Source organism: Rhincodon typus, chromosome 26, assembly GCF_021869965.1.
Source record: "Rhincodon typus isolate 14 chromosome 26, sRhiTyp1.1, whole genome shotgun sequence".
Taxonomy (NCBI): domain Eukaryota; kingdom Metazoa; phylum Chordata; class Chondrichthyes; order Orectolobiformes; family Rhincodontidae; genus Rhincodon; species Rhincodon typus.
Window position 1 is genome coordinate 6,539,168 of NC_063357.1, and position 26,882 is coordinate 6,566,049.

General features: G+C 43.8%; 1 protein-coding gene across 1 annotated transcript in view; it reads right to left on the bottom strand.

The window, feature by feature from the left end:
* Positions 1-26,882, bottom strand: part of dph1 (diphthamide biosynthesis 1) — a 281,422-nt gene that overhangs the window by 71,702 nt on the left and 182,838 nt on the right. The window contains exon 6 of the mRNA XM_048612751.1: positions 17,964-18,064. Within this exon, the coding sequence (XP_048468708.1) occupies positions 17,964-18,064 (101 nt within the window). The remainder of the gene's footprint in view (positions 1-17,963; positions 18,065-26,882) is intronic.

The window sequence follows — 26,882 nt, forward strand, 5'->3', positions numbered from 1 at the left end:
GGGTGGGGGGGTTGTAGGTTGGTGGGGTGTAGGTTGGGGAATGTAGGTTGGGAGGATGTAGGTTGTGGGGGGTGTAGGTTGGAAGGGTGTAGGTTGGAGGGGTGTAGGTTGGGGGGGATGTAGGTTGGGTGGGGTGTAGGTTCGGCGGAGGGGGGGATCGGTGGTATCAAGGCTATCCAAGCCACCCAAAGCAGGCAGCTGTTAAGGTTCATTGACAGAGGAGGCCAGTTGGAATACGTCAGTCAGACTTCCTCGAGAAACTAGTTCAGGTGTCTGAACGTGTCCCATTTGCAACTGGATACAACATACAACATGTGGACGGCTTTTGTTCTGCTGAGATACAGAGCTTCAGATCTATCGGTAGCTCAGTGTGCCATCTACACACAGCAAAGTACAGATTTAATTTTCTGCTGTTGAGGAGCGAGGGAAGCTGCTGAACTGACTCAATTTTCTCTGAAGCAGGGTTGCTGAGGTGGTGGGAACAGAAACTGGGATGGATGGGCCCTGCCTTAGCATTGTGAAGCCTGAGTCTCTACAGCAGTAAAAAGAAACAGAAAAGAATGGAGCCAATTCCTTGGCATCAGGTCCTCATCCATCGATCAAATCCCAAGACCTGTTGCACTTAACCCTGCGCTACACACTGCTAGCTGGTGGAAATCATTAAACACAGTTAATCAAACCCACACTACAGTGATTAAAACAGACTGAGATTGGAGAGGAGGACATCTCGTCCTTGGGCAGCTTCATAGAAAAGCTGGTTTTGGAACATAAGTCAGTGTCACTTGAAATCAATACGATTAGAGGATCAGATGAGGCTGCCTGGATATTGATACAGTGTGTGTTTTTAAGTGATGCGCTGATCACCTGACTCATACAGAGGAATGAAGACCCTGTGTTACACACACACACGCATGCACACACACCTTACTCGCAGCGGGGAATGAAACCCTGTGTTAAACACACATACCTGATCAGGAGCGGGTGGGGGTTTGGGGGGAGGTCTCCGGAACTGGCGGTTTTCAGTTTTTGATTCCTTCCAGTATAGCCACAAAACAGTACGGCTAAGGCACTGCCAATGTGACAAAGAACCAAGTTCCATTTTAGCAAGAGGCAGAATGCTGATTGGTTTTTCCTGTTTTTCTGACTGTGGTTATTCTGCTGGAGGTGATGATTGGGGTGGGGGGAGCAATACACTAGCTTCATGTGCCACCTTCTCTATCAATATGCTTCCTATATTTATTTTCTCCAGTTCTTACCAGACCTGTGTGTCAAACACCGGTGGAAGAGGTAGTGGGACTGAAGCAGCACTCCTTCTGTACTGCTCTCACAGATAATGTAGCACTGCCTCTGTACTGCTCTCACTGAGGCAATGTAGCACTCCCTCTGTACTGCTCTCACAGATAATGTAGCACTCCCTCTGTACTGCTCTCACAAATAATGTAGCACTCCCTCTGTACTGCTCTCACTGAGACAATGTAGCACTCCCTCTGTACTGCTCTCACAGATAATGTAGCACTCCCTCTGTACTGCTTTCACTGAGGCAATGTAGCACTCCCTTTGTACTGCTGTCAGAGTCATAGTCATAGAGGTCTACAGCAATGGAAAAGGCCCTTTGGTCCATCAAATCTGCACCGGTTAGAAATAAGCACCTCCTGCTGTACTGCATTATTGAGACAATGCAGCACCCCTATTGTACTGCTCTCATTAAGGCAATGCAGCACTCCCTCAGTACTGCTTTCAAATATAGGTCAACATTGTGTCTTTGGAGCAGGAGATACAACCTCTGGAGTGTTATTGTGTCATTCAATCCCTCTGTCTTCTATCTTATAACAGACCTTCCTTTGTCCTTGTGTGACTCAACCCTGGCTCAATATCTTTTACATCTCTCACTTTTCCCAGTTCTAATGAGAGGCCACAGACCTGAAACATTAACTCTATCTTTCTCACTATAAAGATGCTGCCAACCTGATGAGCTCTATTCCAGAATTTCTTGTTTTTAGTTCAGATTTCAGCACACATGGTATTCTGCTCTTGGAGACAGATTATAGATCGGGCACAGTTGTGTATTCGTGGGGGACAATGAGAATTGCTGAAAAAAGGCACATGCTGTCAGGGCTTTCCATCTTGCTCCCTTCAAGACATCCACAAGAGTACAAAATCTAAAAGGGAACAACAATTTATATTGCATGAGAAAAGAGTGCTGACTAATTGGTAAATTGGCTCTGATCGATTAAGGTGCTGCTATGGAGAATGCATTAGGGAGTTTTTGTTTAATTTGAAAAAGTCGCAATACCTGGACATGCCCATTATTCCTGCAGAGGACAGTACCTTGCCCATGAATGTATGTAGCTTCCTGCAAGTGTCTGTGAGCCACATTGCGAGCCTGACTGATGGATAGTTTAGCCTGTCATTTGTTGCTGCTTATGATCTTTCGGCATGAAATGGCTGCTGTAATATTGGTCTAAGGAACAGCCACTGCGTTTCACAAGCAATTCATCAGGCGAAGTGCTCCGAGTTGCATTAACTAGAAGTTTTATTCTGAATCACAGCAGACCTTCAGCCTGCTCCCTCTATAATGTGTGCACCTCCCACCTGTCAATGCCTGATATCTCGTGCTCCCTCCTCCCACTGACTGACTTCACTTCTCAACTACACTGACATAGGCCTAAAGATAGACAGCTAATGAGGGAGAAGTAGCAGAAAGGACCAGTTAGACAGGCAGTAGTTCACAGCCATTAAAGAAGTGGAGTCAATTTGAGAGAGTTTACTGGTGAAAATGGAATCAATGGGAATCCATCATCTCCTATACACAAGGTCAGCCCATTCACACTTGGTTCACCTCCTGCTTTGGAGGCAGACTGATGGTGGGGGGTGTGGGGGCAGAGGAGTAACTTGCAACTGGAAGTTACAGTGAGACACTGGTGCTGTCTTAGAGATTGGCAATACCACTCTCTCATTTTAAAGCCAAGAAAACATGAGAGAGAGAAATCTTACAGATTCAGGTCCAGCCCAAATAATCTGTGGCACAGCCAGCATTTTGTTCATTCAAGATGAACCTGAAGGCATCCTGGAGTCTGTGGATGTTGTGTTCTTGGAACACATTCACCATCTCCCCCTGGACCCCACCACCACATTCACCTTGCAGCTTCCCCTCTCCAATTGCAGTTTTAAAATCTGTACTCCAAGGTTGTATTGAATGTGAAGCAGCAGCAGCGACTCTCATGAGTTCTCTCTCCTTCACAAGGACTTGTGTTTTCTATTGATTCAGCGGTCCAGTGGGTATCCCACCTCTGAAGGAGGAGGTGCTGTTTAGTGCTAATATCACTGGATTAATAGCCCAGAGTCTCAGTCTAAATATCTGGGACCGTGGATTCGAATCCCACCAGTGCAGATGGCGAAGTCTGAATTAAATTAAAAGCTGGTCTAATGGTGACCATGTCACCATTGTCAATTTTCATAAAAACCCTCTGTTTCACTAATCCCCTTTCGGGAAGGAAATCTGCCATCGTTACCTGCTATGGCCTACAGGTGACTCCAGGTCCCTAGCGATGCAGTTGACTCTTAACTGCCCTCTGAAATGGCTCAATGTGCCATTAAATTCAAGGGCAATTGGGTAATGGGCAACAAATGCTGGCCCAGCCAACAATGCCCACATGCCCATGAATGTATCTAAAAAAAAACTTTAGGGTTGTGGGTTCAGCTGCCTTCAGAGCTGTGAGTATGACATCTCGACTGATTCTCCAGTGCAGCTCTGAGGGAGTACTACACTGCTGGCGGTGCTGTTTCTCAACTGAGACATCGTTAAATGGAGGCACCATATGCCCACTCGAATGGCATTAAACTTCCACTGGCACTACTTTGAGGATGACCAAAGAATTTCTCCCTGGTGAATTGATTCTTCATCTAAAACTATCTGGTCAATATTACATTGCCAATTGTGGGAGCCTGCTGTGTGCAAACCGGCTGTCATGTTTCCTCTATTAAAACAGACAGTACAATTTGAAAAGTATCCAGTGGCTGTTGTCAGGATCCCACTGGAAACTCAGCTGCACTATTCCATGAGTCATCACAAATGTATGAATGACCAACTGAATCACAAAGATGGTTAACTACCCTGACTTCAATCATTATCTCAATTAAAAGAAACTGAAGAAAACAAAACTGCTTAATTCTAAACAATCATAACCTGTAACAATGGCATAGTGGATTATTAATTACAAACAAGCAAACTTAAACTATATCCCTGTTAATATCACAAAACACACCCACACACATTCTTTCAAAAAAGAAAAGACAAGACAGATGTTTTAGCAGAAATACTATGATGGAAAACATTGGGCAAAAAGATCAAATTCTGTGGATCCAGAATCCAAACCACAAGGGTGGAATGAGGAGACTTTTTTTTGATTGCTGGGGATGATATTATGTCGTTGTCAACAGAAGTGATTCTCAGTTTGGTAACTGGTCATTTGGACTGAGGTTTCTGCTCGAGTTCTGTTCCTTTTCCACTCACAGACAATGAAAGAGAGAAAGAGAGAGAGAGATACCTCTCCTTTCTTGCAAGCTATCCAGAGGATGAATGTAACTGCCTCTGCTCTGAGTTCCACGGCAATTTGCAACTTATCCTTAAAAGCTGTTGCTCAGCAGTCCTCTTAACCCAAAGGTACCTGGTGCCAGCACGTCTCACAAAAGTATCAAGTCCATGACATTGGGCAATCATTAAGTAAACACCACACAGTTGCAGCTTTCTTTTGATGTACAGAAAAAGGTTAATTTTCTGCAAAACGTCAGTATCCAAACTTCTACTTTTCCGAGGTTACATTTCAAGTAAAATGTAGTCCGTACACTGCAAAGTAGTTTTTGTTGAGATTCTGACAACGTGCAAGGTACTGTAGAAATGTTGATTTTTCTTTATCACCAATTGGACCCACAGATGGGAAATGACCACTTGGCTAAGATGTCAGATGGAAATGGCTCCGTTGCCAACCATCCAGGATTGTCCGGAGATTGCTGGAATTAAAGATGAATCTCCAGCACTGTGCTGTGAGCAAAAGGAGAAAAAACACTAGAGTTTTAAAAAGGTGTTTTTTTTTTCATTTTCTTTGGGCGAGATGGCTCAGTGGTTAGCACTGCTGCCTCACAGCGTCAGGGACCCAGGTTCGATTCCAGCCTCGGGCGACTGTCTGTGTGGAGTTTGCACATTCTCCCTGTGTCTGCGTGGGTTTCCTCCCACAGTCCAAAGATATGCAGGTTAGGTGGATTGGCCATGCTAAATTGTTCCATAGTATCCAGGGATATGCAGACTGGGTGGATTAGCTATGGGAAATACAGGATTACAGGGATAGGGTAGGGGGCTGAGTCTGGGTGAGATGCTGCTTGAAGGGTTGGTGCAGACTCAATGGGCTGAATGGCCTGCTTCCACTCTGGAGGGATTCTACGATTCCACCTTTTTTAACAACTTCTTAAAAAAAACTGGAGGTGGGGACCAAACGGGGCAGTTGCAGGTGGGCAGCTGGATGATGCAGCGTCCAGGAACACATCCAGCTAGAGCTGGCAACCCTAGAGTGTGAGTTTTGATTTAGGCACTCACAACCCTAATGTGTGCAGGCTGTGAAGATGCATTTTAGTGCATAAGTTATAGTTTTAAATTAATAATTTGGTACAATCCCCAGAGAGCAGATGGTAAAGTTCTGTGCATTGTGTGTAACAAATTGTTCTCAGAAATTATCATCTGCTATATCGGTGGGACTTCTGTCTGTGCTGAGCTGCTGTCTACTGGGTATTTTGTCCTCCCACATCACAATGTTTGAGACTAGGCGGCACTGCATAATATTTAAAAGCAGAGGAACAGGCCATCAAGCTCAACAGGCTCACTCCAACATCTACACTCCATATAATCTTCTGTCCACTACTCTAGATCCACCTTACTGAACATTAATTTATAAAAAAGGGTCAACCCTCAGTCTTGCTTTTCTAGAGAAGACAGCCGTGCTCTGTTCAATCTTTGTAATAGGTATGATCTCTGCATCCTTGCAAATCCTTATTGCACCTATTTCAATGTCCTGATACTCTTTCTAGTAATACAGAAATCAAAGTTCCAAGAAGTGTGGTCCAACCAAGTTTCTATAGCGGTTTAAGATAACTTCTCTCCTTTGCAATTCTCTGCCCCGTTTGTCTTTCCTTCCATCCTTACTTCCTGAGCATTTCTCTTGGGTTGATCCATGCTTTTGAGCAAAGTGTTACAGTGGTTTACTTTTGCCTTGTGCAGGAAGACTGACCCTGTTCTTAGTGCCTGCTGACATTTACAGGTGGCCGACAGTCAACCTGCTTGACCAGGTTGCAAATGCACCTTTCAAGACCGGCTGCAGTGCAGCACTCACCCTGGAACTTATTGCCAAGAGATGGAGATGCTACCCACTGTAACACAAGACCTCCTGTCTTTTCAATTCTAGCTCCGCAGAGAGGAACTTTTGTGCTTTTGTCAGTTTTCTCTAATGACCCTTTTAACTTGCATTGCACCTTTGAGTAATTTTTGCATCTGTTCCCTCAGATCCCACTCCTCTCTTACTCCTTTCAGAATCAGGATAGTCACAGCCCATGAGGATATCATTAGGTACTACTCTCTGCAAGGAACAGTTAGTTTACAAGGAGCATGTGCTTTCTTATTCTTTTTAACAAAACGTACGACCTCACAGTGACTTGTACTGAAATTTATTTGTCAAATGCATGGCCATTCTACAAATTCGTTATTAATCCTACGCTTTTTCACCACCTTTCTTTATATTAACTAACTCCCAAAATTTAGTGCCATCCATAAATTGCACTTTCAAATTCCCAGTCTAGACCATTTATGTGAATGGTGAACAACACTGCTCCTAGCACAAAGCCTTGTGCACACCGCTTCCTGTCTTGTACCAGGAATAATGGCCTTTAACCTTCACTCTGTGATCTATGTTCTATCCAGATTGCTATCCATTCTTCAACTTGCCCCCTGATTTTACACGCTCCTGCTTCAGTTACAAGTCTGCTATTCAGGTGACAGGTTGTTGAGTGAGGGATTGAGTAGATGGGGCCCGGTTTTGTTGGAATATAGAAGAATGAAGGCAACTTTATTGAAACATCCAAGATTCTTAGAATCTGACAGGGTAGACGTGGAAAGGCTGTTTATCAGGATCACAGGGCATAATATCAGAATAATGGGTCCCACATTTAAGGCAGAGCTGAGCAAGAATTTCTTCTCTCAGAGGTTTGTGAATCTGTGGAAATCTTTACCTCACGGGGCTGTCGAGATTAGGTCATTCAAGGCTAAGATATATTTTTAGTCAGTGAGGGAATCATGTTTTGGGGAAAAGGCAGGAGAATGGAGTTGAGATTATCAGATCATCCATGATCTCATTGAATGGTACAGCAAACCTGATGAGCTGAATGGCCCCATGCCTTATTTCAAAAATCCAAATATATTACATCAAATGCATTACTTTTTTCAACCCTTTCTGTTCCTTCTTTAAAGCATTCAATTCAAACATGACCTTCCCTTTTGAAATCCATGCTGACTACTCATCAACATATATTCAGTTTTTCATTCTATCTTTCAGTGAGGATCCCACCCACTGCTGTTTAACAAGTCACTCCACTGTTGTACTAGCCTCCATTTTTAATTCAGAAATCACATTACCTGTCTCCCAGTTTTCTGGACTAATCCCTTTTCTAATGGACTTTTGTATTCATGTAACAGTGTCTCTGTTATCTCTTCCCTAACATATCTGAATATAATATGGATTTAATACAAAGGGCAGACTGAACGATAACACAGGGCAAAACCAAATTACTCTCACCAATCGAGCAATGGAGAAGGAGGGAGAAAAGAGGTGAGGTGAGGAAGATAGTGAGAAGGAAGGGCAGACGGTGAGGGAAAGGGATGAGAGAGAGGAAGGGGAGCATGCAGGGGCAATGGTTGGGAAAGTGAAAGGAGATGGAGATAAAGAGAAGGGAGGAGAAGGGAGCTGGAGAAATGGATGGATCAAATGGGAAGAGGAGAGGGAGGAAAGGCAGGAGGGAGAGAAGAGGGAAGAGGGAGGCAGAAGAGTAAGTGGAAAAGATAGGAATGGGGAAGAGGAGGGGGAAAGAGGGAAGAAATGAAGAGATGGGCATGAGATCACTCCCCCACACCCCCTAACTCTTAACCCTGGCCCCAGTCCCAGCCCAGAGAGGTCTTCAGATTAGAAAGGAGAGGAGTGACAGGTAGCCTTATACTGGAGCATGAGAGAGGACACAATGACCCTGAACAGATTCTTCCGGAGTACTACCCGAAGCTGGGAAGGTGGGCAGATTGTCCCAGACAGCCGAGAGTTCAACAAAATAGAAAAATCTATTGACAATATAGGCTGATGTTGTCTACTGCCCAACATTAGATTAAGTCTCAAACTGCAAAACTGGTTGCTTATATTGTATGGCAAGTCAGTGATGGTGGGATGTACAGAGACACTGGCTTCATGGTGTCCTGAAGGTAACAGATTTTTTTCTCTATAATGTTACAAAGTGCCTGATGATGGAGACATCTCCGTTTGAGTCTGTCTAAGGTTGGGTTTTTCTCGTGTGTTGGGATCCAAGTGGAAAGCTCGATGGTTGGCTTTCAAACTGTCCTGGACAATGACGATAGGACAAGGAGACACTGACCTATACTCGTAAACGGGTGAGTTTGGGAGAGCTGATAGAAGGCTGATTAATAGACAGATTGCTTGCCAGGTTAAGCAGTGAGAGCAGGAGGTCTGAAATCATTCAGGACGATGATGCATAAAGTGCTGCTGGAACTATAGGTGACTGTAGAATTAAATTAGCTGGGTCCGATGCCTTCATTTCTGGCCCTTAGTTCCATGAAAGTCAAGCGTCCAGTTGGAGTTTCCCACTTGGATCATTCTCACTTCTCTTACACGTTTTATACAGAAATATAATTCCAGTAGGCTACTAATCCCCATAAAGTTCTGAAGAAGGATCAATGAACTCAAAGCATTAACTTTGTTTCTCTCTCCACAGACCTGCTGAGTTTCTCCAGCAATTAATGTGTTTGTCCCATGAAGTACTTGGCAGACTGTGTGGTTCGCAGTCCCACAGACCTGGATACCTGTGATGCTTCCATTGTTGGTTGGACAGAGCTCATGTGGGCCATACAACTTTATCTTTCTGGGCATGAAGCCTTGCTTTTTCATAAATACAATTTGAAGAATCCAGAGGGGTAGGTGGATAAATCACTGCCTGATCTAATTTATTGCCACCTCTCGAACTGAGCTGTTGTAACAGATCCAGGTAGGAATTACCAATCTTGGAGAATCTAAGTTACACAGTAACAGGTGCCTGAGGTACCCTGCCTTGGATTCAGAGTCAGCCTATTGAGGTCACTACACTTCGGTATTTCAGCCAGTTGTTAGTGAGTATGAGTCACAAACAAAACTCCCCTTATTTGATATCCTTTCTGAAAATATTAGCCAGTGTTGAACTCATTTGTTGATCGTTTATCATACATAATTCAAAAATCTAAGCTCTTAAGCTGCAAGTTGACAATTAATGTCAAGCCGCATGTAATAGAGATGCTTAAAAATACAACCAAGGTCTCCCTTTACTAGAACTCCTCCAATTTATTACTGACTGTCCTGTAAACTTAGATCACAATGTCTACAGAGGATCTGTCCTGTAATCTTAGATCACAATATAGTAAACTGTGTTGGTTGCACTCTCACAGCCGAGTCAGAAAACTGCAAATTTAAGTCCTGCTCCTGAGATTTGAACACATAATCTAGGCTGACACTCACGGTATTGAGAGAGTGCTGCACTGCCAAAGGTGCTGCGTTTTGGGTGATGCATTAAATAAGAGCCTATCTGTCCTCTCAAGTGGATGGAAATCATCTTGTAGTACTACTTCAGAGAAAAGTAGGGGGCGGGGGGGGTTCTTCAAGCTGTCCCGACTAATATTTAGCCCTTAATCAAAATCCCATTATCTGGCCTATTAGTTTACTACTGTCTGTGCAAGCTTGCAGTACAATATTGACTACTGCATTTCCTACATTGTAACAGTGACTGTACTTCAAAAGCATTTCATTGACTGTAAGGTTGCAAAACCATGATAAAAATGCAATTCATTCAGTACTGGTTGGGATCTTATTAGATGCAACATGTTTGTCTCTCACACAATAATTGCACCACAAATAAGTCACAGTATGGGAAATTCTTTGAGCTGTGATAACACAGATACAAATCTTTCTTTTAAACAAAACAGTTCAGAATTAAATGATTAACACAGTATGCATTACAACAACATCACACAGACACACACACACACACACACACACGATAGCTCTTGAACTTTGATAGCAAGAACTGCCGATGCTGGAGTCAGAGATAACACAGTGTGGAGCTGGATGAACACAGCAGGCCAGGCAGCATCAGAGGAGCAGGAAAGCTGATGTTTCAGGTCGGGACCTTTCTTCAGAAATGGGGGAGGGGGAAGGGGGCTCAGAAATAAGTAGAGAGAGGAGGGGCGAGGCTGGGGAATGTAGATGGAATGGTGATAGGTGAGTGCAGGTAGACAGTGGTGGGGACTGGTCAGTGAGGTAGGAGTGGCGGATAGTTGGGAGAGAAGATGGGAAAGTTGTGTCAGGTCAAGGAGGCGGGGATGAGAGGGAGGGTTGGTCATGGGATAAGGCTGGGTGTGGGGAGATTTTGAAACTGGTAAAATCCACATTTAGGCCATCGGGCTGTAGGCTCCTGAGGCGGAATATGAGGTGCTGCTCGTCCAGTTTGCGAGTGGTGTCATTGTGCCTTATGCAGCTTTAAGACAGAGGCTCTACATTCATTTGCAAGGGACTCACTAACTCAGTGACTTCAAGTTTTCCTGGCTCAAGTTAGTTGAGTATTCTTTGGTTGACATGTTTAAAAGTGCTCTCTCTCACTCACAACCCATCTCTCCCTTACAGCCTCTGCTCCCTCAAATCTTTCTTACTCAGAGCCTCTGCTCACTCAAAGTTGTTAGACCTTGCAATTTCTCTGCCACCCGTCAGCATCTCTCCCCATCCCCCCACCCCAAGTCTCTCTCAGTGCTGCCACTCTGTTGCTGTGATTGATGTACTGCAACTCACTTACCCACTGCTCCTCCAATCACAATCCGGTTCTCTCCCATAATTTCCTGCTGATAGGCTGACTGGTGTGATGCAATTGAGCCTATCAGGAATAAGCGTAGAAGAAAAGCAGCATGTGATTGGAGGAACAGTTTCAGTCATTTCGGTGTACTGCAGGGGAAGTTAACCTTTCTCTCATTGGTCTCCCTGTGACAAATTTTCCAGGGCTCTTTTTAATCACTTTTTCGGGACATTTGAGGATGAATTCAAATGTGCTCTAACCCCACCCTACCCTAGGGAGTTTCCAGCTCTGGACCACAGACTTCTAAAAGTATTTCAGATGGACACCGAGTGCTTAAGAAAGGCACTGAAAAAATGCAGGTTCTTTCTAATTGTTTCTACTCTCTCAGGGTCATAGGAATTAACAGACAATAAAAGACCCAGGTCTATCAAGCTCAACATCTACCATCCTGCTAGTTGCATGGTACAAAGATGGTGGAGTTGTCAACTATCAATTAGACTAAGACATGAGGGAAGGAGCAGTTACCAGTGTTGGAGAGTTTAGGGTCTAGGCCCAAACTCACCTGTTCCTCCCAAGCTGACTGCCTTTATCACACGCCCCAAAAGGTTACTCAGCGACTCTGTCGTCAAATGTCTTTTTCTGAAAGAAATTTATTAAATTCGCACTAAACTGAATGAAGACAATCAGACCTCCTTCCGGAGACTCCCTATGGAGCCTGTTCCTTAGACTGACTAGTCACTGACTGAAATATTATATAGTGTCTTTAACATAATGGAATGTTCCAAGGTGTTTCACAAGAACATTATAAAACAAAGTGTGAAAGTGAGCGACATTAGAAAATATTAGGCTGGATTCCTAAAAGCAAGATCAAATAGGTAGGCTTTAAAGGGAGTCTTAAGGAACAAAAGCAAGGTGGAGAGACATAGGGAGAGAATTCCAGAGTGTAGGCAAATAAAGGCACAGCCACCATCGGCAGTGTGTTTAAAATTGGGGATTCATAAGAAACGGGAATTGGAGGATTGGAAATAGGTTGGAGGGTTGTGTTCCTGGAGGAGATTACCAAGATAGGAGAGGGGGACAGTCAGGGAGGGATTTAAAGACAACATGAAAATTTTAAAATAAAGATGTTGCTTGACTGGGAGCTAGTGTAGGTCAGTGAGCACAAATTTGATAAGGAACAAATATGCCCATATTAATCTGGCACCTCCCTCACTGCTGCGTTGGATTGTCAGCCTGAGCCTTTGTGCTGCAGTGAGATTTAAACCCCCAACCTTTGGACTTAGAAGGGAGCATGCAACGCACTGAGCCATAGCAGACATGTGATGCCAAGCTACCCTGGGTCGTGCAATAATCCAATGAGCCTTCGTCACCCTCTAGGAAAGTTTCCACTTCAGTGACATTAACCCTACACCATTCTGACAACGGGGAGCTTTCTCCTTCTCTGTCCATTAGCTCATGTTGACAGTGTTCAGCGGAACAGCTGTCCTGAACAAGCAGGACCTGAGCTCTGAAGGGCTGTGGGTTGACAATTTCATATCAAGCTGCATGGAAGGACGAGAAGCAGATGTTTAAAAATACAACAGGGTTTCCCTTTACCAGAACTATGCTGACTTAACGCTACTGACTGCGCTGTAATACTGCACCACTAATGCATGATATCATAGTTAACCATCATACCAGGCTCTAACAGTGAGCCTTACACGATGTACCTCACTCAGCCGAATAGAGTGCTCATATCAGTTGCACTTTTGTCTGCATTCAATCTTATACACAGGAGACAGAGTTAACTAAGTTGGCAGCGCTCATGCTTCTGTGGTCGAAGGTTGCTAATTCAAATTACCATGGCTTGAACACAATAGTACAGACTAACACACTCAGTGTGGTACTGAGCGAGTGCTGCACTGTCAGAGGTGCTGACCTCAGGTATGAAGCTAAACTGAGGCCGTGTTTACTCTCTCGAGTAAATATAAGTTGGCCCTTGGCACAATTTTGAATAAAAGTGTGTCAATTATCCCCCGTGCTGGATGTGGGAGGGTTCTTGAGGCGCTGTCTAAGAAGACTGGACACCTCTTAAACAGATGGGCTGAGTGGCCTCCTCTTTGTGCCATTATAAACTTGTATGCAGACATTAGGGGCAGATGGGGGGAAAGAAATCTGAAAAGATTTGTGCTTTTGGAAGGGAAGATTTACAGTGTTTGGATCGCACTGTTATCATTGGAACTCAGTCTGCAATCAATATCGCAACTTTACAGCAACGCCAGGGAGATGAGAGACAGGATACATCTGAGATTTCCATAATGATGAACAGCTGCTGACCTGGAGAACAGCAGCAATGTTTAACAGCCCCATGTCCCTTCAGCAGATAACTGTGGTCCATCTATCACAGTGACGATAAACTAGCAACTTTCATTAACATGGAGAGAGTAGAGAGGCTGGGACTGTTCTCCTAAAGCATAGAAGGTTAAGGGGAAACTTAACAGAGGTATTCAAATTTATAAAACAATGTAATAAGAGTAAATAAGGAGAAACAGTTTCCAGTGGCTGAAGGATCAATAACCAGAGGACAAACAAGCGACTAGCAAAAGAATCTTGATCCATTGCCGTAGGGTGATTAGTACCTCAAGGAGACCATTTAACACAGAGTTTATGCAACTCTCTAGAGAATAGTCTGTTCAATCCGGTGAGGGAAAACGGTTATGATGAAATAAGTGTCTAGCATTTAGAGTGCGCTGCTTCTTTGGATTGTGGCTATAGGATCAATAGCAGCCTTTAACATGGAATTGGATAAATAACTGAAGGAGAAAAAAACAATTACAGGGATATAGGGTAAGAGCAGAGGAGGTGTTCTTGAAAAGAGCAAGTGCAGATTCAATGGGCTGAATGGCCTCTTTCCACGTTGCATTGTACTGTTCTATCATCTCTGCGTTGTTCCAAGTCCCCTGCTGTGTCAATTTCAAGGTAAATGGTTTGATGTTCTGGTTATAAAGGCACAAAGTGAAAAAGACCTTATTATTCCCCTGTAGGATACACCACCTTCCTCCACCCTTCAATCATGCATCTCCCTGATAGTTCATGATCAAACAGCTCTATATCTCTTTTTAAAGAATGGTCTTGTAACCTGAAAAATTTCACATTTCATAGTGCCTTAAGTATAAGACCTCAACTAGAACATCGTGTATACCTCTGGATGTCACACTTCAGGAAGGATTTGAACATCCTGGACAGAGTACAGAAGAGAATGGTTCCAGGGATGAGCAATTTTGTTTGAAGATAGATCAGAGAGGTTAGGATTTGTTTTCTTTGGAGATGAGAAGACTAAGAGGAGATTTGATAGTAACTTTCAAAATCATAAGAGATTTGGATTGGATGGCCATGGAGAAAATGTTCCTGCTCGTAAAAGGATCAAGAATGAGAGAGCATGGATTTAAAGCATTTTGCAATAGATTTGCAAAAGAAGCAAAAGCGAGGCGAGAGAAAACTTTTTCACACTGCGAGTCATTAGGGTATGGAATGCTCTACCTGGAAATCTGATGAAAGCAGATTCAGTTGAGGTATTCAAGAGGCATTGGATAATTATCTAATTATTGTCATTATTTGAAAAAAACATTGTGTGGCATTACGGGAAGAAAGGCGGGAATACAGCACAAAGTCACGATGCTCATTCGGTGAGCCAGTGCAGACATGACGGGCCAAATGGCTTCCTCTGTGATTCTGTGACATTTTGGCAGGCTTCATGGGTCCTTCCACTATCTGGCATACCCTCCAGTTTGCTCTTCTGTTGCAACCCAAACATAATCTTCCCCTTACATTTCCCTGGCTGCAGAGCAGATGTGTCATGTACTCCAGGCAAGTTCTGCTTCCACATCTCCTCACAGAAGCTCATAGCACACACAGAGATCATTCAGCTCACTGTATATGTGCTTATACATGAAAGGAGTTACCCAACAAGTCCTATAGCTCTGCCGTTACCCCACAGCCTCATAATCATTTCCTGTTCAAATGTGTATCCAGTTAGTCCATTAGAAATGGGAACAGCAGTAGGCCATTCGGCCCCTCAAGCCTGCTCCACCATTCAACAGGATCGTGGCAAATCCGACTTCCCTCACATCCACTTTCCTGCATTTTCTCAGTAACCTTTGATTCCCCCAACAAGCAATGTCTGTTGGGGCAACACAGGGCAGAAGCAGCAACAAAATGGCTGGAGGAAAAATTCAGTTAAAGAAGCAAGGTTCCTCCAGTTCATTTCAAACAGACGGCACACTTCAAGTAAAGTAATGGTAGTCTCAGTAGAAACAAGTTTAAGATAATACACATAAGGGGTTTCGTGAGCTCTGCCAACCATGTATGGCTGCAACGGCTCCTAAAGGAAAGCCAGGAAGTGGTTAGATACGATGAGGAATGCTGATGTGGAGCACTCTACTTGAAAACAGGTCCAAGGTCCCACACCTGTAATGTGGCACAGGATGAACTGCAGACCCTGCCCTGATCTCATGGCCATGTGATGCAGAGAGCCTGAACTGATTGGACAGCCGCCAGTTGAGATGGCCTGAGTACCTGTACCTTTAAACTGCATTCAAACTGTATAATCTCCTTTGTTCAGTGGAGAGGTGCCTGGGCTGCCCACCGGTGTAAAGCAATAAACTCTTCGACGAATGAAGCAGACCGTGGGTGTTGAGCGATCCATTTGGTCATTCTCATCATATCTCAGCCATGAGGACTCTGTCTCCACAGCTCTCAGTGACAAGGAGTTCCAAAGACTCTCTCTGAGAGGAGAAACTCCTCCTCATCTTAGCCTTAAATTAGTGCCCCTTTATTCTGAGACCGTGCCCTCTGGACATAGACTCTCTCACGAGGGAAAGCAAACTCTCAGCATTTACTTGTCAAGTCTGTTAGGCAGCCCATAGCCAGACGCGGCACAAGATGGCTGCTTGTGGATTTTTAGTTGTATAAATATGGCAGAGAAGACTTTTAGCTGCAGTAACAGATATTAGCTTGCTGAGTTCAGAATTGAAGAGAGATCATTAGTTAGTATAATGGTAGCATTGAGAATAAGAAAAATCCAAGGTAACTGGGTCCAGGCAGAATGAAGAATCTTACAAACTAAGTTCTGCACAAACCCACATCTGCAGGTGTCTGTAAGAGGCAATCCGATAAGAGATGTCTGGGAACAGACAGCCTGAAATTTGTAGTTTAGCAACAATTAAAAGAAAAGTGTGATCCCACAATAACAGAAACAAATAATAAGGTAAAAGTAGAACGAGATTATATCTTGTAAAACCCTAGGATTTCAGACAAGTTCATTGAGCTGTGAAAGTGATTGCGTTTCAGTCTTATTAATGGAATATATGTTGTCTTATTAAGTAAAAGTGTCAATGTAGAAATAGTTTAAGTAGGGTCAGTAAAATTCATCTTAGAAGCAAACGTCCATTTAAAACACACAGGCAGCATGTGACCAGGAGTTATAATTGCAGCTGGAAGACAGAGGGCCAGTGTTCACCTCACCCTCCAAGGTCAGGCGGGTTTGAAGCTGCTCACAATCTGATGGCTAAAGAATTCAAATGTTAGGTGTAACTGTATAACTGTACATATAACCAACTTTTTTTTGATTTGATTTGATTTATTAGTGTCACATGTACCTAGGTAGAGTGAATATTATGAATTAGCATCTTTTTCTATCGCCTGTGATTAGGACAATAGGAAATATAAGATGAGTAACAGAATTTATTACGGGTAGCAACAAATACAATGAGTAACATAATTCAAACAGTCCTTAGAGATAAACAAGTCTGGCAAATGTCTGAGAAAGAATGTGACCATTCATACTGGAATGTAAATTAATGGGGTACGTTGTAAAATCCCAAGGCCTGAAGATAACGATGTCTGCTAAATGTCATTGGATCATGGGGAACCTAGGGTGTCTGTAGGGGTGCCCATCATAGATCAGCTGTTTTACAGGACTGGATGCACAGATCAGGGAGATGGAACAATGACATCACTGTTGACTATGTTTATAGTGACATGAAATGCATAAAAATACTGTGTTTAACTGAGGAAGCCAGAGTGTTGCTCACCTCTCCTCTGAACTAAGCCGTTTTAGAAAGGGCTACTGGGCTCCATGTGAAAGCCAGATTCAGAGAGGTCTCTGGTAAAACAGCTCTGAATAAAGATCGATTGTGCTGCTAAATGGAGAACTCAAGACTCTTCTTTAACATTTCTCCCCAACAAATCCCCTCAAGAATCCGAAATGCTTTAATATGATCAACTCTCATTCTTCTAAACTCCAGTGAGTACAATCCCAATCTGTTTAGCCTTTGCCTGTAAGACAATCTCTCTGTGCCAGGGATGATCCTAGTGAACCTCTCCTGAACTGCCTTCAATGAAATGAAATCTTTCGTTAAACTGCACACAGTACTCCAGATGTGGTCTCATGAGCACCTTGTACAGTTGCAATAAGACTTCCCTACTCTTATACTCTAACCCCCTTGAAATAAGGGCCAACATTGCATTGGCCTTCCTGATTACCTGCTGCTCCTGAGTGCTAGCTTTCTGCATTTTGTGAACAAATACCCCTGAGTTCCTTTGTTTGCAGCTTTCTGCAGTTTTTCTCCACTTAAACAATACTGTTTTACTGTTCTCACTTCCAAAATCCAGGAAGCTTCATATTTTCCCCACATTATACTCCTTTTGACAGCATTTTGCCCACTTACTTAACCTGTCAATATCTCTCTATAAACTATATCCCTGGCTTATAGTCAGCTGCCATGTAGGACAAAATGATGTAGTCCCATAGCTTGCTGAATGAGTATCCCAATGTGAACTGCAGCTGTACTTACGCATCGACCTCTTGGAAAAGCCGGAGTTTGTCTGGGAAGATCTCGGATAACAGTACAATGATGTACGGCACTTTGAGAGTCCGGAGCTGGAATTCCACGTGCTGACAAACAGAAGGAAACAGCAGTCAGCAACTGGAAAACAACACTGCACATTCAACATCAAATTGCATTTACATAGCGCCTATACCACGGGAGGCACTCCACAAGAGTGCAACCAAAGTAGGAGTCATTTGGAGGTGTGCTGCTGGTAACACTGGCAAAGGTTGTGTTCACAGGCCTGAAGTCCACATGCTTACTTCCAGGGAACTGAAATGGGGATAGATTGAAGTGTCGAGATCAGGAACAGGGCCTCTGGGAATGACTGTAACATTTCCCTACAGCGATCAACAAAAAGAACTGACCAGCGATCAAACTACAGGGGACCCTTCTGTATGGTACAGCTCAAAGTCACACCCATTATATTGATAGTACAACAGTATAATGGCTCTAGCACTCGAGTGTGGTATGCGGTAATGCTGGATGCACTGCCTTTTGGGTGAGATTCGAGTGAAATTAGGTTTTAGGAAATTGAAAACATTTAATTAGGGGTTAGTGTAACAGTAAGCAAATGAATGCGTTAAGGGTGAGGTGGTGATGGAGTGGTAGTGTCCTTGGGCTATCAATCCAAATACCCTAGGCTAATGTTCCGGGGACATGGCAGATAGAATTCAATAAAAAGTCCAGAATAAAGAATGGCAACCAGAAATTGTAGTTATTTGTCGTAAAGACTTACTTGGTTCATTAATGTCCCTACGGAAGGAAATCTGCTGTCTTTTACCCAGTCTGGCCTACGTGTGACTCCAGGCCCACAGCAATGTGGTTGACTCTTAACTGTCCTCTGGGCAATCAGGGATAGTAAATGTTGGCCTGGCTAGTGACGCCCACATCCAATGAACAAATTAAAATAAACAAGCACAGGTTGGGAGGTATTCCTTAATTAAAACCAAGAGCTCTCCTATTCCATCATCCATAGATGTCTGAGCCATGTAGCTTGTAACTCCTGCACCAACTTCAGGGCTGTCTTGTACGTGCTGGGTCACCACATGTGCTCAAGGTGTCTCCAGCTGGTCTTGCTCAAACACAAGCCTGAGCACAGCTGGAGTCACCATGGATCACCGAGGGCAGAAGGCAGTACAGAGGGGAGGGGGGAGGCGGAGAGAAAGACAGAGAGAGAGAGAGAGAGAGGGGGGGAGAGAGAGAGGGGGAGAGGGGGAGAGAGACAGAGAGCAAAAGGAGGAGAGAAAGAGAATGGGAGAGAGAGAGAAAGTGAGAGAGGGAGACAGAGGGCGAGATAGAGAGTGAGAGACAGAAAGGGAGCAAAAGAGAGAGACAGAAAGTGTGAAAGCAAGCAAGAGAGAGAGGGAGAGAGAGAAGCCTCTCCTGGATGTGTATTCCGGGGGGACCTGCAGGCCTGAAAGGGAGAGTTCAGGGTAATAGGTCAGTGCCCATTGGGAAGACTACAACGAGGTGTCAATTTCTGGTTAACTGTGACATGTTGCAAACACAGGTGTACAGCAGAGGCAGGGGCTGTGTGATACAGAAGGAGAAGAAATATTGTGAAGAATCAAGCGGTTTGGTGAAACGAGGCAAAATAAATTAAAGGCTAAATGGAAACGAGAGTCAAGACAACACCTCTGCTCTATTGGAACTGACAGTTAATCGTCATTCATTTATTTGCACCAAACAATTTCAATTAAGCATTGTCAACAATACCGTATGTAGGTCAGTGAACAAGACCTAGTAGTCTATTTCTATTGTTAATTTTATTTTAATTTTTAAATAGGAAGTGGCCATAAAGAAAGGATGAGATTTGCATGACATTTATAGGCAGCGGTTGGGCCATTTTGATGCATATTTTGTGTGCAATGTCTCTTAAAGAAATTCATTTCTGATTTTCTTTTGGGATTATTTAGAATTTACAGCACAGAACTAGACTGTTCAGCCCAAGACAGCAATGCTAGGTCAATAGGTTCATGTTGCTATTTATGCTCCACATCAATCTCCTCCTACTCCATTCGATCACACACTATCAGACTATCCATTCCTTTCTCCCTACCGAAATTTATTGAGCTTCCCATGAAATTCATGCTTAGAGGCTTACAATTACAAAGGAAGACTGCTGTGGGATGATTCTGCAGCTCATTCATAGCTGCTACAAGGACAGAGTGAAGGAAACCCGCTCATTTTCCTGAGAGCAGTGTGATTTATATGACACAATCATTGCATTAAAATCTGTGAGAGGAATGAGTAGAGGGGGAGTTTAAATAAACTCCTTATTTATAGACCGAGCAGGACAGCATCATAATGGAGATGGGAGCTTGAAACCAAACAAGAAACGGCTGAAAAGGTTTATCCCCGCAGGCGGTAGATGTGAGGAATAAGCAGTGATGGTACGTGATGAATGCAACAAGAGAAAACTTATTTAAAATAAAGTGTGGCTTTACCTCCTTCTACCTGGAGGGCTCAGGGTGACTACAAGCATCAAGCAGATTAGGCTGAGGCAATCGACAAGATTAAAACAGTTGGAAATAAATCAGAATTAACAGGATAAAACACAGAAAGGAATCAGTGATGGAAATATGTGAGCTTGGACTGTGGGAAAGCAGGCTGCTCTTTTATCTCCGAGATCCATCTTTAATCAAGGTCTTCCTCTCGCTGTACAGATCTGAATGTGAAATGATTCTGGAGTGGAATTGACCCGAGTTTCCAGAGGGCAGGAGGGTTTCTCTGCAAGGATTAGCCTGTAATCCAGCACTCTGTCAGAGACTCCTCAGTCAGCTACGTCACAGTTAGTCACAGTCTAAATCCACCCTTCTGCTTCATCAGGGCAATATTTCTGTTTCCCAGGTTGACCACTCTTGTGGCCTCTCTCTCTATCCAACTGTCTGAAGGAGGAAGATTTATGCTGCACTCAACCTGACCTGGGACAGCTTGACACAGAGACAAATACCATTGACATTTTAACTGATGTCTCCAGGAGTGGCCACATGCCTAGCCAAGCTGTTCCAGTGCAGCTACAACATTGGCATCTACCTGACAATATGGAAAATTGCCCAGGTACATCTTATCCACAAAAAGCGGGACAAAATCAATCTGTTGAATTAACACCTCATCGATCCACTCTTGATCGTCAACGAAGTGTTGGTGATTTGATTGTTGTCACACGTACCAAAATAAAGTGAAAAGTGTAGTTTTGTGTGCTATACAGGCAGACTGTACCATACAAAATGCATCAAGGTAGCAGAACAGAGTGTAGAACACAGTGTTACAACCACAGAGGAAGTGCAGAGAGAGAGAGGACAGAATTAAAATTTGAGAGGACTGTCAAAAAATCTGTTAACAGCTGAGAAGAAACTGCTCTTCAATCTGTTCATACGTGTATTCAAACTTTTATATTTTCTGCCCGATGGAAGAGGGTGACAGAGAGTGTAAGCAGGGTGGGAGGGGGCTTTGATGATGTTGACTGTTTTCCTGAGGCAGCTGGAAGTATAGACAGAGTCAATGGATGGGAGGTTGGTTTGCATGATGGACTGGGCTGTGTTCATCAACGGTGCTATCAATCCAGCACTTGCAAAACAACCATGCGCTCACTGATATAAAAACAAAATATTGTGGAGGTTGGAAATCCGAAATAAACACAGGAAGTGCTGCAAAAAACTCAGCATCTCTGGCAGCATCCAGAGATGTTCATGTTGGGATCCACCAGATCCACTGCATTTGGCATCTAGGAGCCCTGGCAAAAGTGGAAACAATGGGAATCAGGGAAAATCTCTCTGCCAGTTGAAGTCATAAAATGAGATGATTATGGTTGTGGTTGCTGGAGGTCATTCATCTCAGCTTCAGGATATCTCTGCAGGAGTTCCTCAGGTTAGTTTCCTAGGTCCAATGACCTTCCCTCCATCATAAGTCAGAAGTGGAGATGTTTGATGATGATTGCACAGTATTCACTACTGTTGTTCAGACTCTTCAGACACTAAAGCAGCCCATGTCCATATGCGACAAGGGTTGGACAATATTCAGGCTGGGCTGTTAAGTGGCAAGTAACATTCACACCCCACAAGTGCCAGATAATGATCTGTACATGTGTCTTGCTTGCATTTCCAGAAGGCATTTGACAAGGTGTCATATCAAAGGTTATGATGCAATGTAAGAATTTATAGTGTAGGAAGCAATATAATAGCATAGTTAGCCAAAAGGAAGCAGACGATTAGTCTAAATGAATTATTTTTGGGTTGGTAACATGTAGTGAGTGAAGTCCCTTAGGAATCAGAGCTGAGGTCTCAACTGTTTACAATCGCTATCTACATTTTGCTTGAAGGGACCAAATCTACAATTGCTAAATTTGCCGATGACACAAAAGTAGGTAGGAATGTAAAAGCAAAATACTGGGAATGCTGCAAACCTGAAACAAATATAGAAAGTGTTGGAGAAATTCAGCAAGTCTGGCTTCATCTATGGAGAGACAAGCAAAGGTAACGTTTTAAGTTTGATATGATTCTTTGGAACTGGAAACAGAATTCTGAAGGATAGACATACTGGCTTGATGATACCAGATCTGCTGAGTTTCTCCAGCATTTCAATGTAGGTAAGAAAGTAAGTTGTGAAGATCAGGAACCTGTGTAGGGAGACTGTAAAAGGATATAAAGGGGTTAAGTGAGTGGGTAAAAAATTGGCAGATGGAGTATGATGTGGGAAAACGCAAACCTGTCCATTTTGGCAGAAAGAACAGAAAAGCAGAGAGACTGAAGATGTCTGTGGTACAGAGTAATTAGGAAGGCAAATGGAATGTCATTGTGAGGGGAATACAACATAAGAGTTGGGTCGTTTCACTACAATTATACAGAGCATGGGTGAGACCACATCTGGAGTACTGTATACAGTCTCAGGCTCCTTATTTCAGAAAGGACATAAAAAGCAGCTCAGACTGACTTCTGGGAATAAGGATTTATCTTGTGAGGAAAGGTAGGATTGATTAGGCCTTAATTTATTGAAGTTTAGAAGAACGTGGGTGATCTTATTAAAATCCGAAGGATTCTGAGTGGACTTGACAGGGTGGATATGGAAAAGATTTTCCTCTTTTGTATGAAACTGGAAACTGAGACAGTCTGCAATTTAAGGTGGAGATGAGGAGAACCTCCTTTCCCTCAGAGGGTCATAGGTTTGTGGAATTCTCTTCCCCAGTGAGTTTTCCATTCATTCATGGCATGTAGGCTTCTCTGGGAAGGCCAGTATGTACTGTCCATTCCTAGCCACCCTTGAGAAGGTGGTGGTGAGCTGCCTTCTTGAACTGATGCAGCCCATTTACTGTAGGTAAGCTCACAATGATATTAGGGAGAGAGCTGCAGGATTCTGACTCAGCAGCATTGAAGGAGTATTTCTGAGTCAGGATGGAGAGTGATTTGGGGTAGGGTAACCAGCAGGTAGCGATGGACACAGGGTAGTAAATGTTTTTAAGGCAGAATCTTGAGTTAGAAGGGAGCAAGAGGGCATTGTGGATAGACAGGAAAGTGGGATTTCAGGCCACAGATTGGACACAAGGTACAGCAGTCTGAGGGGCTGAATGGCCTACTTCTGCCTGTAATTCATTTGCCTGTATATGTTTGTATCATGGCCATTGCGTGTTCCCCCTTTATGTAAAAACTTACTTATCTTCAGTGTCACTGGACAGTAGGAGGAAGTGAGAATGCCAACTAATTATCCCTGTCCCCAACCCCACCTCATCCAACACCCCTCAACCCTCCAATCTCCAGGTCGGGGGCACTGAGGATAAGTCCCCCTCCCCGCGACCTAGAGGATGCACACTCGGACTCTCAACCTTCACAATGCTACAGTCCCAGCTTGTAGAAAACTGGGAATTACAAACAGAAAACACTGGCACAGTGTGAGTTTAACTGCCTTCTGATGCTGTCAGCAATCTCAACCTTTCCCTAATTGACTGCAGCGTGAACTTTCTCCGGTCAGTTGAGGAATGTGCGACAGGGAATCGGCAGCCACTCTTTGTGTATAACTCACCCGATAAGCCAATGCAGGCTGGATGTAAACTGATGGGAGGGGTCGGCTCATTCACTGTCGATAAACCCGGTGAATATTACACTGACCCCTCAGCTATGTGTTTCTGAGGCTCTGCACAGAGAGACAAGACCAGGCGAAGGACAAGGCTGAATGTCAAATCCATTTATTTCTTTGTTTCTCCTCAGTGTGGTGACACAGTGCACGCTAAGACCCCTTCTTGCCATTCAGTCTCACTGTGAAGATATCCCCATGTCATAGCAACCCTCTCTTCTACAAAAATAATGCTGCCCTGTGTGAAATGGTTAGCCACTGTTCCTCCGTCCCTCCATTTCCTCTCCTCATCTTTGTTTCCCCCACAGCTCTGGAGTGAGAGGGACAGGGTTGCAGATACATTGCGAAGAAGGACAGAAGGCAATTATGGGATGGATAACGAATGCTGGCCTAGCCAGTGACACCCTAAGCTGTAAGGGAATGAATTAAGAAAATCTAGTTGCATTTCTTCCCTTTCCCATTGTGAATATTTTCTGTTCAGGTAATGAGCCAATTCCCTATCGAAAGCCTCAGTTTAACCAGCCTCCACCACATTCTCAGCACATCCCAGATCCTGACTGTTGCAGAATGGAGAACACTTTTTTTCATGTCAGTTGGAGACAATAGGACTGCAGATGCTGGAAACCAGAGTCGATAGGCGTCCTGATGAAGGTTTTAGGCTTGAAACGTTGACTTTTCTGCTCCTTTGATGCTGTCCGACCTGCTGTGCTTTTCAAGCTTCTTCATACCAGTGTTGCTTCTCTTGCCGATGACCTTACATCAGTGCCCTCTGGTCTACAATCTTGCTATCACTGGGAACACGTTCTGTCTGTTTACTCTGTCCATCCTCCCCCACGATTTTGGACGCCTCTAATAAATTTTCCTTTAATCTTCCTTTCTCCAAGATGAACAGTTTCAACTTCCACAATCTACGAATGTAAGTTCCTCATTCCTGGCATCATTCTCCCTTCACATCCCTCCTAGGGCCCAGTTCCCAGGACCTAAGATAGCACTCAGATAAAGTTGGATAAATATGGATTGCCTTTGTCTGATTTTGGGACATTGAGGTGATAATCTCATTGATGTGTTTAGAAGGATTTTGTGGAGTGGTTATAGGGAAAGTGCTTTCTCTGGTGCACAAGTCAAGAATAATGGAATGTGAGATTAAAATTGGAGCCAGACTGCGCAGGATTGAAATCAGGGAGCTATTTTTCAAATAAAATGTGATGTAAATCTGCAACTCTCTTCCCTGAAATGTGAGTGGGTGCCAGGAAGGTCAGTTAGAGTTCTCAATCCTGAGCTATGTAACTCTTTGGTAGGTTTGAGGATTCAAGGCATATGGAACAAAGGCAGAAGAATGGTTTTGAGCTGCACATCTGCCCTGATCTAACATAAGATGGTACAAACATCTACTTCCTCCACTACTGATGCTCAGTAGCAGCAGCGTGCACTATCTATAAGATGCAATGCAGAAATTCACCAAAGATCCTTGGACATTCCTTCCAAACCTACGGTCGCTTCCATCTAGAAGGTCAAGGCACCAGATACATGGGAACACCACCCCCTCAAGTTCCCCTCCAAGCCACTCATTATCCTGATGTGGAAATACATCACCGTTCCTTCCCTGTTGCTGAGTCACAATCCCAGAACTGCCTCCTTAAAGGGCATTGTGGGTCAACCCACAGCACTTAGAGTCATAGAAATGTACAACATGGAAACAGACCCTTCGGTCCAACCTGTCCATGCCCACCTAGTTATACTAAATTAATTTAGTGCCACTTACCAGCGGTTGGCCCATTTCACTCTAATCCCTTCCTATTCATGAACCCATCCAGATGCCTTTTAAATGCTGTAATTGTACCAGTCTCCACCACTTCCTCTGGCAGCTCGTTCCATATGCACACTATCTTCAGTGGGAAAAAGTTGCCCCTTAGGTCCCTTTTAAATCTTTCCCCTTTCACCTTCAACTGATGCCCTCTAGTTTTGGATTCTCCTACCCCGGGAAAAAGACCTTAGCTATTCACCCTATCCATACACTTCATAATTTTATAAACCTCACTAAGATCATGCCCCCAGCCTCTGACGCTCCTGGGAAAATAGCCCCTGAAGGCAGCTCACCATCACTTCTCGAGGGACAATTAGAGAGGAACGGTCGATGTTGCCCAAATCTCACGAGTGAATTATAAAGGAGCTTAATGGCCTCCAGCTGTTCTGATGAGGTGATAGATGAATGCACAGCACCAGTTGGGAGCTACGTGCAGAGGCCTCAGATATGTACGGGCTAAAGGGGTGTGGAGAGGAATTTAATTTTAGACGGCACAAGGGGCAATGTTATCACTGTCCCTTCCACAGCCAAGACTGCCAGCAGATGTTGCTTTTTTTAAGTTGTTGACTTCATGCAGTGCTGTACATTTACAACCAAGCATCCACGTCAGATGGAAATGACACAGGCATTATGGTTTCTGCACCCGGTGCTGAACTAAAATAAAAACACAATTCAGCGAATATGTTGCAAATTCCTTGAGGCTAATCCCAGGAGGCGATGCTGTTTAAACTCTAATGACTAACATTGCGAACGAAACACCTCACAAATCCATAAGCAACAAATAAGTTGCGGTTTCACCTTTTCATTTTAGGCAACATCTTTCCAGGGGATTTTTCAATGCTTGGCTGTTAATTGATTTGTGGCAAGTGTAACGCAGAGAAAATACAGCAGACGCTTGGAGCTACTGAGATCCTGAAGACGACGGATGATTTAACTAGAGATAGTAGGAACTGCAGATGCTGGAGAATCCGAGACAACAAGCTGCAGAGCTGGATGAACACAGCAGGCCAAGC